Source organism: Acipenser ruthenus, chromosome 1 (assembly GCF_902713425.1).
Source record: "Acipenser ruthenus chromosome 1, fAciRut3.2 maternal haplotype, whole genome shotgun sequence".
Taxonomy (NCBI): Eukaryota; Metazoa; Chordata; class Actinopteri; order Acipenseriformes; family Acipenseridae; genus Acipenser; species Acipenser ruthenus.
Genome location: NC_081189.1, coordinates 35,323,897 through 35,339,466, shown reverse-complemented (window position 1 = coordinate 35,339,466; position 15,570 = coordinate 35,323,897). Strand labels below are relative to the sequence as shown.

The window sequence follows — 15,570 nt, the reverse complement described above, 5'->3', positions numbered from 1 at the left end:
ATCACACTATTATTTTTATTATTTATTTCTTAGCAGACGCCCTTATCACACTAACAGAAGAGTTCAAAAAACCATTTGATTATGCAATTAGAGGGTGAAGTTGAATGACAAAAATTAAGAAAAAAAATCAGGCTTACTATGTATACATGTATTTGGATCAGAATTTAGTAATGGATTTTTTTTTTTCTTTGTATGAGATAATTACTGGAGAATGTCCTATTGTGATGAAACTTGCTCTTTTGTTATATAAAGGTAGTGGACAAAAAAATGGAAACACCAATGTAAAGTCACTTAATAGGGCGTTGGGTCACTATGGTATCCCGCTCTATGGAGTTCTCGGCGGACCGTTTTTGATGAAACTGGCTGCTCGCCCCCCAGGTTGAAATTTGCAGTCAATTGATCTGCAGTTGCTCGCCTGTTTTGCCTTGCACTTCGAATTAATGCACGGATATCACGATCCTGGAGTATGCGCTTCCGCACACTGTTGCTCGTGAAACATCAGCAAGTTGAGCTGTCTTGGTCACTGAAGCTCCTGCCAAACACGCTCCAACAATCGCCCCTCTTTCAAAGTCACTGAGGTCTCCTCTTGCAGCCATGCTAGCCATAATTATAGGCAACCAGACCTGTCCAGCATTTTTATACATGACCCTAAGCGTGCTGAGATGTTATTTGCTTAATTAACGCAAGAGCCACACCTGTGTGGAAGCCCTTGCTTTCAATATACTTGGTGTCCCTCATTTACCCAGGTGTTTCCATTTTTTTGTCTACTACCTGTATATTATGAGAAGAGGTACATTACATACATGTACATCTAGAGACATGCCGATTCAGTTGTGATGACACTTCGTATGGATATACTTTAATAAAAACTATTGAGGGCATCAAAATCAGGGGGTATATGAAGGCATTTGTTCTGTCTATCTATGTCAAACATATTTTCAGATGTGCATCCAGTGGGAGTAGGTCATGGCAATTTGCTTCTTTTTGTTGCTGGTACATTTAGGTCAACATTTTCTTATTAAAAATTTTTCTAACTATATCCCATTAAGTCCTGATTTTATCTGTATACTCAAAACCTGCTATCCCTTTGTGACCAATGACAAGTTTCTTAAAGATGCTGTAGCACACGTATAACAGGGTGTGGGCACATCTGCATTTGTGTTAATGGAGCTTTTAACCTCATCGACATGTTACAGAATCCATAATGACCATGCCTCACACAACACTGCTCCTTACACAAACAGTACAGCACTACTCTGACCCAAATTCATGTTGGTTGTACTGTTACTGCACTGTACGCCACCGCCAGTTTAATGGAATGGCAAAAGATGCGATATCCTATTCTTCTGTATTTATATACTTGATAAAGTTATTAACAAATAAGCCCTTGTTTAAATCTACTGGTGTTTCATGTGCAATGTTAGGAGTATAACAAAAAAAGAATTTAGAAAGCTTAAAGACGAAAACGCTTCTGCAGGAAACAGCTGGCGCATGCCTGTTAATGTCATTATAGTGACAAGAAGACTTTGAGGAAGATGTCTTGCAGCTGAAACTACCTTAAAATAATATAATATAAATGATATAAAAACATGAAAGGGTAAACACAAGTAAAACACTGAACAGGTTTTAACACATTCCTTCATACGAGCCAATGCCACACAATATGAATTCTTACAGTCATACTGGAGCATGTAAAATGTGTCAATTTATATTAATTCTCTACTCTCAGCCTTTGTGTGTTTTGTGGAAATAAGGGATTCAAAGTAGTCTATAAAGTTTATTGATTTTTTTGTTGTTGTTAAGTACATACAGGTCAATCAAATGCTTGGAAAGCAAGCAAAAACAAATCAAGTCTCATAATTCATATCTAACAGGATTAATTATATTTCTCTATGTAATATTTTAATTTTAAAAAATGAAATCAATCTGTGCAATGCTGGAAAAGCAGGTGCTTACAACTCCATTTCTAATTTGTAACATTTGCAACATACAATGTATTTTAGAAAGAAAAAAAAAAGACTAAGCTATACATGTCAAGAAATTAAATATGTCCAAAATGTTTCCTTATTAAAAACCAATGCATTCCTAAGGCAAGAGCAATTTGTCCAACTTCAGGAATTGTGAAGAAAATGTGCCCATTATATTATATTATATGCAAGCCAAGGGACCGGTCTGTCTTGAAGCGGTTATTAACCCCTTGCTTAAATAAACCTTCACAATTCCCAATGTTATAACACAATGACAGTCTTAAATTTCTATTGGAAAACCGAAAGTACATAGTTACAAGCAAAACAGGCCCAGACAACCCCAGTTCCACAAACAATTCATCATAACTCACAAGTAGGTACACTGCAGAGGAGGACCACTGTCAATACTGGAGCCATTTTAAGTGCAACTTGGTATGGGTGGGAAATATCAGTTATCTTAACTAACAAATTCTTCTTGTTAGGTAGATTCACTTTGTATCATTCTCAGTCATCACAAAAAGTCAACAGAAAGTGAACTGCAAATGAAGCAACCAGAAGATCTTCCTCTTTTTCTTAAGCTAGTTTGAAAAAGGCAATAACTCTGTTAAACTACAACAGCTGTATCTGTAACATGTTGGATACCGTGTACAGTATGTGTCCCTCAATAAGAAGAAGAGAACAGCTCTGGGTGCTATCATCCGGGGCTCTCAATACTCTTTATGCATACGTTCCTGAATACAAAGGCTGATATTCACGCTGCCTCCTGTTCTTGCATGTGATCACACACACACTCAGCATCCCAAAAAACTGGAAGAGAAAAGAGAGGGAAACGTCAGCCATACATCACTGTAAACCATGTTGTCCTGGCAACAGATTTCCTGAAAAGGGTTAAAAGGTTGTAACTGCTGGCACCTGGTTTATTCAGGCAGTAAATAACATTTAGTTTTTATTAAAAACTGAAAATGTTTACATTCTATCATCACTCAGTATGCACAGCCTAACAATGCTGCATTAACAGCTGTGGTCATAAACTGTACTTACAAATATTTTTCTACAACTAGTAAGGAATAAGATGCACATTTTTTTTTATTCCTTTCTATCCCATTTTAGATTTGTTTTTGGAGAGATCCCAACACCCGTGTAAGTTTCTAATGGAAAGATTACCTTCAGAATGGCAAATCCCAGGATCACCAGCATGGCATAGCTCATCACATCTTGCAGGATGCGGGCCAGCTTGGATTCACAGCCCTGTGCAGTGGTTGAAGATCAAAGGGTTATAACATACAATAGGACTGCGCCGTGTCTACTTTTTCACTACCTTGAAATACCTAGTTACATGTATGTAGATGTAGAGGAGTCAACAGCTTGCCAATGCAGAGTATAAAGTTTCAATATTTAGATCTACCGGTATTTAGATCCATAAAAACGGACCCTGTGTTTTTTATCGTGATATTACATCTCAATCATCCATACTTCTGTAATTAATGTATAAATCCAAGCAACCAGGCTGAAGTTAAAGCTTCATAATTGTCTTAAAGCTATGAAGCATGACTTGGTAACACTGCAATCAATATTGACTTGGTTACACTGCATGCATACTGAATTTCAGTTGGTGCACATGTATACCTTTTTACTTTGCAGCACAATAATGTACAACACTTCAAAACTGTGTGTATATCTGTGAAATATAGCTGAACACTGTTTGCAAAGACTGTACACCAATACGGATTCCATTCGACGGATGAGCCCATCTTTACCAGAGTGTAGATGTTTTCTGTTTGGTCCATGCTCCCGGTGCAGTTAGTAAAGCCCTGTTTGCAGCAGCTCTCAGGCACAGAGTGGTTACCAGTGGAGTTGTACCACTGAGTGGTATTCCAGTCAACGTAGCTATTGACTCCACAGCACTGCACCTGCAAAGCAAATAAACAGCACACACACTATTACTATACTAGTGCAAAATGACACTGAGCATATGGCCGCATTTTTTTTTTTTTTTTTTAAAGAACATTTTGAAAGCAATGAATCAGGACCCTTTATTGTTTGAACACGTCTCACTGCATCTGTAAGCACTAAAATGAAAGAGATCACTAGTGCTTGCAAGCCTTAGGATAGCAGCTGTCTAACACAACACAACAACTATGATATGCTTGTACACAGTCTGCTGATTTTCAATTTACCTGTTGTTGCAAGTAATCCACTGCCCTGCTTTCAGCATTACTTCCATCATACTTCTGGAATACATCATTCATTGATCTCTCAACATCACTTTTTATCTTAAAAAAAAAAAAAAAAACAACAAAAAAGTTAGATAAAAAAAAAGAAGAAAACCAAAGCCAACACTTAACAGCTAGACTGGTTATCCAACAGTTACATCAAAATAATACTGAACTGAAATAATACTGAACTGAATTTTTTTTTTTTTTTTTTAAGATTAGACGTTCAAGTTCATTCATCTACTGTGATAAATCACATGAATAGTCACAGAGGCTTGTAGTAAGGGGTTGAAGAAAAGTAGCAGAGTTCCGAAAAATAGTCTTATACGTCCACACGTGTTGCTACAACTTTTTAAATAACGTACCTGTCATTTTTCTTTTCATTGTTAACATCCTGACAACTTTTTACACTTATGACTTTAGTCTGTTTCAAAGTTATTTAAAAAAATCCTAATAGGGGCTCTGGCTTTTCTGTACCACACCACATCGTGGGTCGTTATTCCTTGTGGTACCTGTTTGGCGGACATTTTGAAAAGAGCTTTGAAACAGAATAAGCGTAAAAAGTTATCAGGATGTTAACAGTGAAAAGAAAAACTACAGGTACGTTATTTAAACAGTTGTTGTAACACATGGGGCGTGGAATGCTAGATTTTTTGGATTCCTGCTACTTCCTCTTTAACCAGTTTCAGGCAAATCCTAGTTTCCCCAGAAATACACATTTTCCCATTCCTGCCAACTGCTCTTTGTTAAACATTTAGAAAAGCCTGACAAAAGGGCTACTGGTTTTATACTAATTGGAAAGTATGTGCAGTAACTAAATTCCTGGACTCACTTACCCGTCCCTGGTAGACGATTGCAAGCACAAAGGCAGCAACTTCAGCAGCAAAAATGATCAGGATAATGACCAGGAACTGTGGGGAGAAAGCAAGAAAAAGAAACAGTAAATATTTTCAAATAATTAAAACATTAGTTACACACAAACGTCAAACACTTAAATTATGTGAGGAGTACTAAAATCGTAATTCAGCCATCATGTTGTTTAAACGGAACATCAGTTTGACTACTGGGGTAAGCACCTTTAGTTTTAACAAAAGTACTCAGACATAAAATGTTTTGTATTACATACAAGAAAAAAGGCGGCGAGCCTAAATTATTATTTAATTGACCCTACTGAAGATTCTTAAGATAATTAAGGGCCTGCAATGGTACAGTCAAGGTTGTCTACCCCTGCACTAGGTTATTTTACCTGGCCAGTGAAGTTCTAGCCAACATCTTTTTTCTGATATTATCCTATTGGCTGCTTCCTTTATGACTAACCAGCTTTGGAGCCAACCTTTGACCTCAAACACATTGCTGAGGTGAAATAATTTATGAAGTGCATGGATAAGAGAGTACCTGAAAACATGCAGACTGGGAGCTTTTCTTTATCTATCCGTTACCAGATAGGCTTTAAAAAATGAACGCGTTTGCTACAACATGTGTGTCTTTCAAAACCGCACCTACTAAAAACATACCTGTCCTACCGGTGATGTGAATTAAAAGTGTTGGTTTACTTGCTGTTTTTTATTTTAGAAAACCAGAACTGAAAACACAAGTGACATTCCTCATTCCTCCCCCCTCCCCCCCCCCCCCCCCCCCAAAAAAAGGAAGCAATGTGGTATCGTTTTTTATTTTGGAAATATTTCTACAGTAACCACACACTTTAGCACAGTTTAGGGCAGCAATATGTAATTGTATGTAAAAATAATGTGATATCTTGTAACAATTGTAAGTCGCCCTGGATAAGGGCGTCTGCTAAGAAATAAATAATAATATTTCAATTTTTTATACTTATATTTCATATTTTTCATTCTTCTTTCACAACATAATCTATTGACTGATTTGAAAGCGTGAATGTCTGTCACATGGACCAGCTGTGTGTACAGTATAGAATAGTTGGTTAAAACAATTTCCAGCACCATGACAATTTAAAGTATCATCGAAAGCTGGATGCAATGGTATAAACTGTGCATGACGTACAGTAGATTACTTTGCACACTGAGATTTATTCTAAACCCAATCTCAAATCACCCTTCTCCCCGCTAACTTAATATACTTTTCAACATATAAAAATGGAAAGTCGAACCTATTCAAAACACAGGTACACTCTAATCTGGCCTGAATGTTGTGTGTAAAGTTGCAAAATCGACAGAGAAAAGCAATTTACTTACAAATCCCAGTCCAACACGAGACTCCCGTAGTGTGGCGCAGCAGCCAATAATTCCGATGATGAACATCACCACGGCAACAACAAGGATGATCACTGCAGGCAGCAGAGTATATTTGTCTTCCAGGAAGTTGCCATAGTTTTTGTAGCTGGTGAACACATAGGATCCCACGTAAGAAAGACAGGCGCCTGCAAGCTTAAATCAAAATAAAAAGTATAAATTAATATTTTCAATAAAATGTACATAATGAGCATTAGACCTAGTGGTTTTCAAGCCACTCTAATATACTGTCCAACAGATGAGTAAAATACAGGCAGGAAGTACAGTTAAAGGAATAACAATGCAAGCCACCCAATTCATGACAACAGCGAAATGGGCGGAAATTTAAGCTATATTACTATAGCAGTTACCATTACTGTTGATAAAGAGAGGGTCTGGTGACCTTGTTTGAGAAACAATGTTTTATACTTATATGGATTCCTCATCACATTTGTTTATCAAAATGTACTGTATAGTTTTATTACAGGATTTGGAATACCAATGAAAGTGACAGAGATCAAACAACATTTAAAAAAAAAAAAAAATATATATATATATATATATATTTTTTTTTTTTTTACCTATAAACAAACAAACAAAAAACCCTACAAACCTACACACTATCTGGGTTTCTCTTCCCATCTGGTTAAATTAGTAGAATATACTGCCCCGCATTCCCTCTTCTCTGCCAGAGAAATCTGCCAGAGTGTCACTCATGTTATTACGAAACCAAATGTCCAAATTGTCCCCTCAGCAGGGGATTTTACAATCTCAGTTAACACTGGGAGGGGTTTTATTAAAAGACATAAATCAGGAATAACATTATGGTTTCAAATTAAGGTTAACCATCAGAAAATTACAGGACATGCCCATATTCAACAAGCAAAGACCTTGTGAAACCAAAGTCTTATTGTAAGTGACTCTGCATCAGTAGTTATTGATGCATAGTTCACCTCCTAGTCTCTAAGTCGCTTTGGATAAAAGCATCTGCAAAATGACTAATTATTATTATTATTATTATTATTATTAATAATAATAAACCTGCACTCAAACAGTGTAAGCTTTTACCTTTGAAAATAAGATTAAAGGAATAGAACATAACGTCATTTTACTTATGTATCTAACACGTGCGTTAGAAATGGGTCAATTCTTGTTTCTGTTGAGTTCAAGGTTCCTCCAGCCATTATGGCTCAGTTTAAACTGTATGCATGTGACTGCAAACTGTAGCTTACAAGTTGTATGCATGTGACTGTAGCTTACAAATGGAAGAAGCAAAATTAAAAATATTGCTCAGTTCATCATCACGACTCAGCTGACTGTCAAAGATGTTTCAAATGACGAGACTGGGTCTTGTGCTTCCAACATGGAAAAAATGAAGCCATACATCAAAATAAATTTAAAAAATAGCTTCCTCCTTTATTAAATCACACCAACCAAACAAAAAAAAAACAACACAAAAACAGACACAGCTTGACCATCCTTTGTTCCCACATAAATCGTCATCACTGGCAATTTACAGAGGCAACTTATCCGTTTCCATTTAAATATTTAGATACTACATTATGATTTACAGTATATATCTGTAAATGTTTCCTTCCTGTATTACATTGTTTGTGTCAACAGGGCTGGATAAACCCCTGTGTTCACAGGCACAAGTTAATGATGAATAATATTGCATAAAGGGAAACCTTGCAAGCACAAGACTGATACAGCACATAAACAATACATCTGGCCAAAAAACATTTACACATCAAAACAAAACTAATGAACAAGCTAAATAAATAAACAAACAAACAGGGAAGCCATTTAAAGACAGGTAAAACAGGAGGGCACTGTTTTATAACAGAACAAACATGCAGCACATTCATTAAACCAGAAAATGCAGTTTACACGACATCGGTTGATGTGCTTTATAAGCACCTGCTCTACCTGTACTGTAGTAATAGAAACAGACACAGAGTGATGTTGTGTCAAGCAAGTTTCAGGAGGACAGAACCCTTGCATTTCTGCTCTTACAGCTGCCTGTGGGGACTGCAACAAGGTCTATCTTCTATGAACGTATAGAGTGGACAGAAGGCCAACATGTGGTAACATTTAATAAACTGTATAGGAAATTGAAAAGGACCAAGCAATAGCAGTTTCAATTTTTTTGGTATGTATAGAGGGAAAGTAAATGTATCAGGGTACGTTCTAAAGAAAGTCTAGATTACCTCAACTATGTATAATGTAATACCCAGAATACAGGAAGCTAGACTGATGCTGGTTTCCCTTTGCAGCATCCCATGCCTGGAATAATCCCACTGGGGACATACCAATTACTGGCACTGCATTTTATTTCATCAGCATTGTTCTTGAAATAAAAAAAATAAATGCAGAGTTAAATGTTTAATTTCTGAACAGTTGGAGCCCAGTTCTGTAGCATGTTCCGATCATGTACTGTACTAGTTCTGGTGGGTCATTTCCAAAGTAAAAAGCTACATATAGTTCTTTATAATCACTGCTTTTAAAGTGAGAGAATATCAGGTCTACAGTGCACTGCTGGAATGCAAATATCCACACAGAGCTCCAGCTGACCTGGCAGATACCACTATGCGTCCAAGAACGAACTAAATCAGCATTTATTATTATTATTATATAGCCAATAATGCACTTAACAAGTTCATAGATATGGATATTTTTTTTTATAAAAAATTAGAAAATCCCTTAGCCTGTGACCCATGCAAATATATGTGGCCTCAAGAGGCGTCATGTGATCCACTAAACCTATAAGCTGTGTGAAAGTGTGCAGATAATCAGTAACAATCATAGGAAAGCAGTAGGATCTGTCCATCTAGACACTCCCTGACGTCCCTGGAATGGAACTCTTTGGGGAAAGCCACCACTTTAAAGCACAACTCTGGACACAAGAAGGTCATGGCAGATGAAGCCTGCAGACACGTGCAATGGATTGTGATATGAAACAGACGTGATCAATTGACCCAAATCACAGAAAGCTTCCACACTGGACAACACACACCTTTTTCCACTGAGTCCAATAAAACAATCCTACTATCAAGGCTATTCTATTTTTTTGCGAACAATGAAACTTGTTAGGTAGCAACAATACAGTGGCCCAAAGATAGCCCATTGACTGACACAAAGGACCAACCTTCCACTGTGGGTAAATTGCCCCCTCCATAGCAAATGTAATACTGGGGCAATTTTAGGTTTATGGGCTAGATTTAATATGGCTTTTTTCAAACTGGATACAAAGCTATAAAGGGCTTTTTTTATTTTACTTATCATCCAAAACTATAAAAAACGCTCACAATTGCTACACTGTAACTTTGCAAGAGACGAGTAAATCTGGTCCTGTGATTTTTAACTCGGCAAGCTAGAGGGGGCGAGTTAGCAGCATGGCTCAAGAATGTGTGTCTTACAGTACACTGGAATTCTATGCCAGCAAACAGCCTATTAAATTGTCTTCCTCTGCGGATCTTTAAACTAACATTGAAATCTACATATGTGCTCCACCAGGATATTTATGATTGGTTTTATATAACTGTATAGTGCCTGGGGCTGCTGATGCAAGAAAAAAAACATTTTATGTGTTTAAGTTTATTTTACATAAATTATAGATATCACCACAATCTCTGTTTCTTCCAGCAATAGTTTACAATAAATAATGTTTTCCTGTTTTTAAAGTCAATACAAATAAATAAAAAGGAGCAGATCAAGCTTTTTTGCTTGATTCCATCTATTATACTTTACATTTTCAGAAACAGATGTTGTTAGTGCAGCAACACAGTGGCAAGAGGAGCAATCTAATCTAACGCTGGTAAAATTGCACATAAGGAGACAAAATGAGTGCTTTGTTGGAACACATCAAGCTGATTTTCTTCAACTCTATTTAACAGATTTGTAACGGAAATGAAACAAAAACCCACAAAACAAGCCTGGGTTTTCCCCACAAGAAGCAGTGTTCTTGTTTAGTTATGTATCCCTTTTGTAACACTACAAGTCAAACTCTAATATCTGTGACTTGTTGGCGTAACAACATAAGGATTTTTCAAATAGGACATGTCAGAAAGTTTCCCCATCACTGCATTACTGGAGATGTAATCTGTCACAGGGAATACTAAAATACTCAGTAACTTCCAAGAGCCCACTGCGATGTCACTCAGTGGTACTATGAAATCCCCACACCTGCAAATGTTTTACCAGTAGCAGCCTCAAAAGACACTTAAATTGGAAAAGGCAAGTTTCCCTCAGACAACATTAACAAAACTCCTCCCTCGCCTTTAATGTTTAAACATTTAGCCCATTAAAAGATTCCAGGGGCAAAGTAAACCACGAATTATACCACAATAGAACAAGCCTTTACTGTATATAGCAATGGCAATGGCAATTTGATAAACTGCCAAAGAGAAAGCTAATGAATAGTTAAACAGAGGCAAGTCTTTTACTTTCCTGAGTTTTTATTTAGTTCACAACTGTCAATTCCGTTTTCAATCCTGAACCCTGGAGTGAAAGCCCAGACTGGATGGTCTTGACCTGAGCTCCTCTAGCACCTGATCGATTAGGGGTCACTGAAGCAGGATGAGATGCACTATCCCAAGCAAATGTGCCTCCCTAATCCACAGGAGTGCAAAGACAATGCAACATTCTTGTGGGCCCCTAGCCATGAATATAACTTGAAACATGCTCACCAGGGTTGGGATCAATTCCTGTTTTTCAATTCCAATTCCATTTCTAAATCCTTTTTTTAAAATCAATTCCCAATTCCCTCTAATGAATTGGATATTTTAGAGACACAGTATGTCTATTCCATTGTTGTGACTTAATTTCATTTTAAGCCAATTTATTTGACTAACAGTGACTTTAAATACGTTTTTGCCACTGTGAGAAGTCCATTTTAACAGAAGACTGCTGATTGCAATTTTGATCAAATGGCGTGTTGCGATTGATTAAAAAGAAAAATAAATTATAATTCAGAATTATGAATTGACCCCAACCCTGGTGCTGACATAACTCACCTTGCACCCAGATTAGTGTTTTCATTTGTGAGGCACATCATTAAAAGACCTTCTTTAGCAGCATATTTTTAAATACATTTAACAGTTATTATCACTTTTCGGATTTTCACAAACAGTGGCAGGATTGGTATTAACCCCGTAAATTATTTTGATTAGCTGACATCATGACGTCTGTTTATGCAAACTGTCCCATGCGGCGTTATCACGAGACAGTGTTACATTAAGGATCAGAAATCCCAATTAAAATGTACGACAGAGATTCCACTTCTCACTAGTGGTCAACATTGCATTTAATCAATCCATTGTCAACTCGTGTGTGACACACATTGGAGGTCTAGATTCTCGAGGCTATCCAAATCGTCATTAGCGCAATTACAATTATAAAACGAGCAAGAAACAACTTGATACAATCAACAAGCTGCTACAGTAAGTAAAAAAAAAAGTCGTAGTTGTTTATATGTAGTTGTTGATAACTTTACTGGGTGTGTTTCCCCTTTCTGAAAAAAACGATTTGGAGTATGTATAGCTTTTGAGGATTTAGCCCACAGTATCAATTACCACGTAAATGTAAAATCAATGTTTTTTTTTTGTTTTTTTTTTTCTTATTTCTAAAGGGAATGTCCAGTCTAAAATAGCTTGGGTGACTGTTTTATGCTGGATTTCAGTTATAAATCAATTATGATAATTTCACCGATCATGCCGCATTCACCACAAACCGAGACATGTGTCTAATTTGACTTAATGGATTTCTTAGTTTGATCTTATTGCGTTTCTCTAAAATATGTCCTAACCTGCACAACTCACACTAAACTGAGCAAACTGCAGACTTATTTAATAAGTTTCCTGATAAACAAAACATATATAAAACAGTAAGTATATATGAAGTTGAATAACGACTGCTATTGTGTAACTTTTTTTTCTGTAAACACACCTCACTGTTCATCCATGGTACAGTGCCACAACATATTCGTGACGATTTATTTAATAATATTACCGACAACATAAAATAAACATACATAAATCAAACTTACCCAGAATATTACACTGAGAAAAAGTAAAACAGATTTAGAAGTTATTATTCCACAATCCATTGTCGATTCGTAAAGCTGCGCAAACTACTATAAAACTGTATGCTTGGTAACGATGTATCAGTAAACTCGACTTATTCGCTAGCTGCTGAGATGTAAAATGTGTGTTTTATAGCGACACTTCCTGGTTAAATTGTGTGAACTCAACAGCACCGGACCATCTTGCATATGAGTCACTGTCACATGCTTTCCTCCAAATAAGGGGATTAATAGTCGTCTTTTTGTGCAGGGTCCTAAAGGCACCCATGTAACTAATAAAGCTACGTTTTTGCACAACGTATGCCCAAACAAATAAAGGCGGTTAATTATCTTTGCGAAATATTGACTGTTCAAGGGAATCCCCACACCAAAGGTCTTAGTCAGGCTAAACTGGGGATATTTAAATAACTACATTTCATAAAGGGAGGCTGTGTGGTCCAGTGGTTATTGAAACAGGCTTGTAACCAGGAGGTCCCCAGTTCAAATCCCACCTCAGCCACTGACTCATTGTGTGACCCTGAGCAAGTCACTTAACCTCCTTGTGCTCCGTCTTTCGGGTGAGACGTAGTTGTAAGTGACTCTGCAGCTGATGCATAGTTCACACACCCTAGTCTCTGTAAGTTGCCTTTGGTTAAAGCCGTCTGCTAAATAAACACATAATAATAAATGAAAACTAGACACAAATTCTACCCCTGTAGTGGGAATTAGCCTCGGGGTGATAATTTGCATCGGCAAAAATTCACGGGGATGAAAGTTAGCCGGAGGTGAGCATTAGGCTGGGACACGCAAGTTTTCATGTTTTTGGCATCTTGGTAGACAAATAATGTATCCCCATAGGCTCCCTTGTATACCACTGTTTTGGAATCCAAATAACTTTGTTCTTGATGTTTATGGTGTAAACTAGGGGAAATAAATAAAAAAAAATTACTCTGGAATACATGCATGTCACTGACTTTGCGGTCTAGTATGGCTGGACTATTTAAAATGCGGGTTAGACTGGCTCATCAATTCACAAAGCATGACACTGAATACCCCTGTCCCTCTAAACTACGAACACTGTCATACAATTACCATAGCAGATTATTTAGGTCAAGCAGAGGAAAAAACTTCAAAATCAATGTTGTTTTAAGCAGTCAAATAGGATACCCAGTGCCCAGGCAGTGTTCCTTTGAGTATTTCTAACTTAAACTATCAACACCCCATGTGACCTGTTTTGACCAATCAGGATAGGGTATTTAAAATAGTGTGACAGGGCAGAAGCCCTACACACTGGGAGAATGTGTTTTGTGGCTGTTTTACACAGCCACAGGTTTAATTGTTTAATTGAGCCAGCATGGGAATCACCTGACACTAATTTAATGGTAATTAGACAGGCAGGTATATAAGCAGGTCAAAATGTTGGTTCTGCATGTGCGCTAAGGCTAAGGCTAAGGCTAAGGCTAAGGCTAAGGCTAAGGCTAAGGCTAAGGCTAAGGCTAAGGCTAAGGCTAAGGCTAAGGCTAAGGCTGCCTGTGTAGTAAGGCCTGAAAAGGTATTGTGACACTTGTGAAGTGTGTTTGTTTTGGTTACCGGTAAACGGCTTAGCCGTCCAGGTACAGTTAAAACTAATAAAAGTTTAATTAGAACTCCTTGGAGGAGGTAGGCTTTTGTATGTGAGAGCCCTATCACTGGTTCTTTTATGGATGTTTGCAGCTGGGACGTGGAACAGGAGATGCGTTGCTAGGCAATCAATTGAGCAGTTAGGCTCACCCGGTGCTGAGCTGATCGGGAGGTCTGGATCGGCTGGAGGGCGTGCCCAGGGAGGCTATACGGAGCTCAAAAGGTGTCTGCACCACAGCTCGAGTCCACTGCACGGCCATAGCCATACAGACGGGCGCTGAGCGAAAGCTTGCTGTGTTTACATCAAGGAGGAAAGCGTCTGCTCCATGGAGAGAACTACTACATGAAACCCTTCCACTTCAAGATGGTGCTCGTGAAGACATTGCCCAGCCGAGGACTTTTGAAAAGGCAGTTTGAAGAGTCCGGAGTCACTGTGAGGATCCGGTATAGCTTATACCCACAAAAGTTTGGTTAGTACCCCTGGAAGAAGTTAGGTTTTGGTTTTGTTTATTTTTGTTTTGGAGTTTAAAATAAACATACAGGTCTGCCCTGTTGAAAACCTACCTGTGGCAAGTGAAGACGGTCTTGCATGTGGCAAGCTCACCCCGGGTTTGTCACAGTACCCTAGCATCAGGACCTGTGTTGTTATTAAATCTGTGCAGCGTGTCAGCACCCACTGTATTTTTCAACATCATCCGACACCATGCGATTTCAGGCCACAGACGCATGAGAAAAGTCTGTATGCCTTTCCAAAATGACCCATGTCGCAAGAGTGTGGATGATGTAATTCCAACCTGTTGCACAGTGCCGGAGACACTCGACTCCGACCAGAAATCTGAAGTATGAACCAGCTTTTAGTTATTCGCTGCCCCATGTTAACCCCTACACTGTGATTCAATATGTTAGCCAGTTCTTGAAACAAGTGCTTAATTTATTATGCAAAAAGCTTAACAACAAATCACTTAATGTTACTCTAAGTACACCTAGAACTTTAATTCTTGCTGTGTGTTGAATTCTTTCAATAAACTATTTGGAATTATTTGATGTTAATCAGGATTAGCTCATGACGTTGTTCTGGAAGATGAAAACAAAACAGCATTTCTTGTGCTAAAGAAAGGCCTACTAAGTTTCATCCCAATCTTGAGATATGTTAACAATTTAGTGTCTGAATTACAGCATTAAATATCCCCATTTCGGGAATATTCATTTCAGCAGGCAGTGAAGGCTACATATTGGATGAAGAAGTTGGGAAACTTAGAGTTTAAGAAGTATTAACAAGACTGCATTCAGGGTGTGCTATTTAAACATGTTTTATTACTGATTCAATCAAAACAATTACAGTTAGACTAAGAGTTCAGGACATTCCAACGGGGTTGTCATCCAATAGTCTTGATTTTAATAATTGTTTTCTTGCATAGCTTCCACACATTTACCACCCTTGTACAGATGACAGATATACATGT

General features: G+C 37.7%; 1 protein-coding gene across 1 annotated transcript; it reads right to left on the bottom strand.

Moving 5' to 3' along the window:
• Positions 1-1,764: 1,764 nt before the first annotated feature.
• On the bottom strand, positions 1,765-12,697 carry LOC117408638 (tetraspanin-36). The gene is made up of 7 exons (XM_034013817.3): positions 12,473-12,697; positions 6,391-6,582; positions 5,017-5,091; positions 4,145-4,240; positions 3,725-3,877; positions 3,132-3,215; positions 1,765-2,774 (listed from the first exon to the last, which is right to left on the bottom strand). The coding sequence occupies exons 1-7, from the start codon at positions 12,530-12,532 to the stop codon at positions 2,685-2,687; spliced, it is 750 nt and encodes a 249-aa protein (XP_033869708.3). The 5' UTR covers positions 12,533-12,697; the 3' UTR covers positions 1,765-2,684.
• Positions 12,698-15,570: the final 2,873 nt, after the last annotated feature.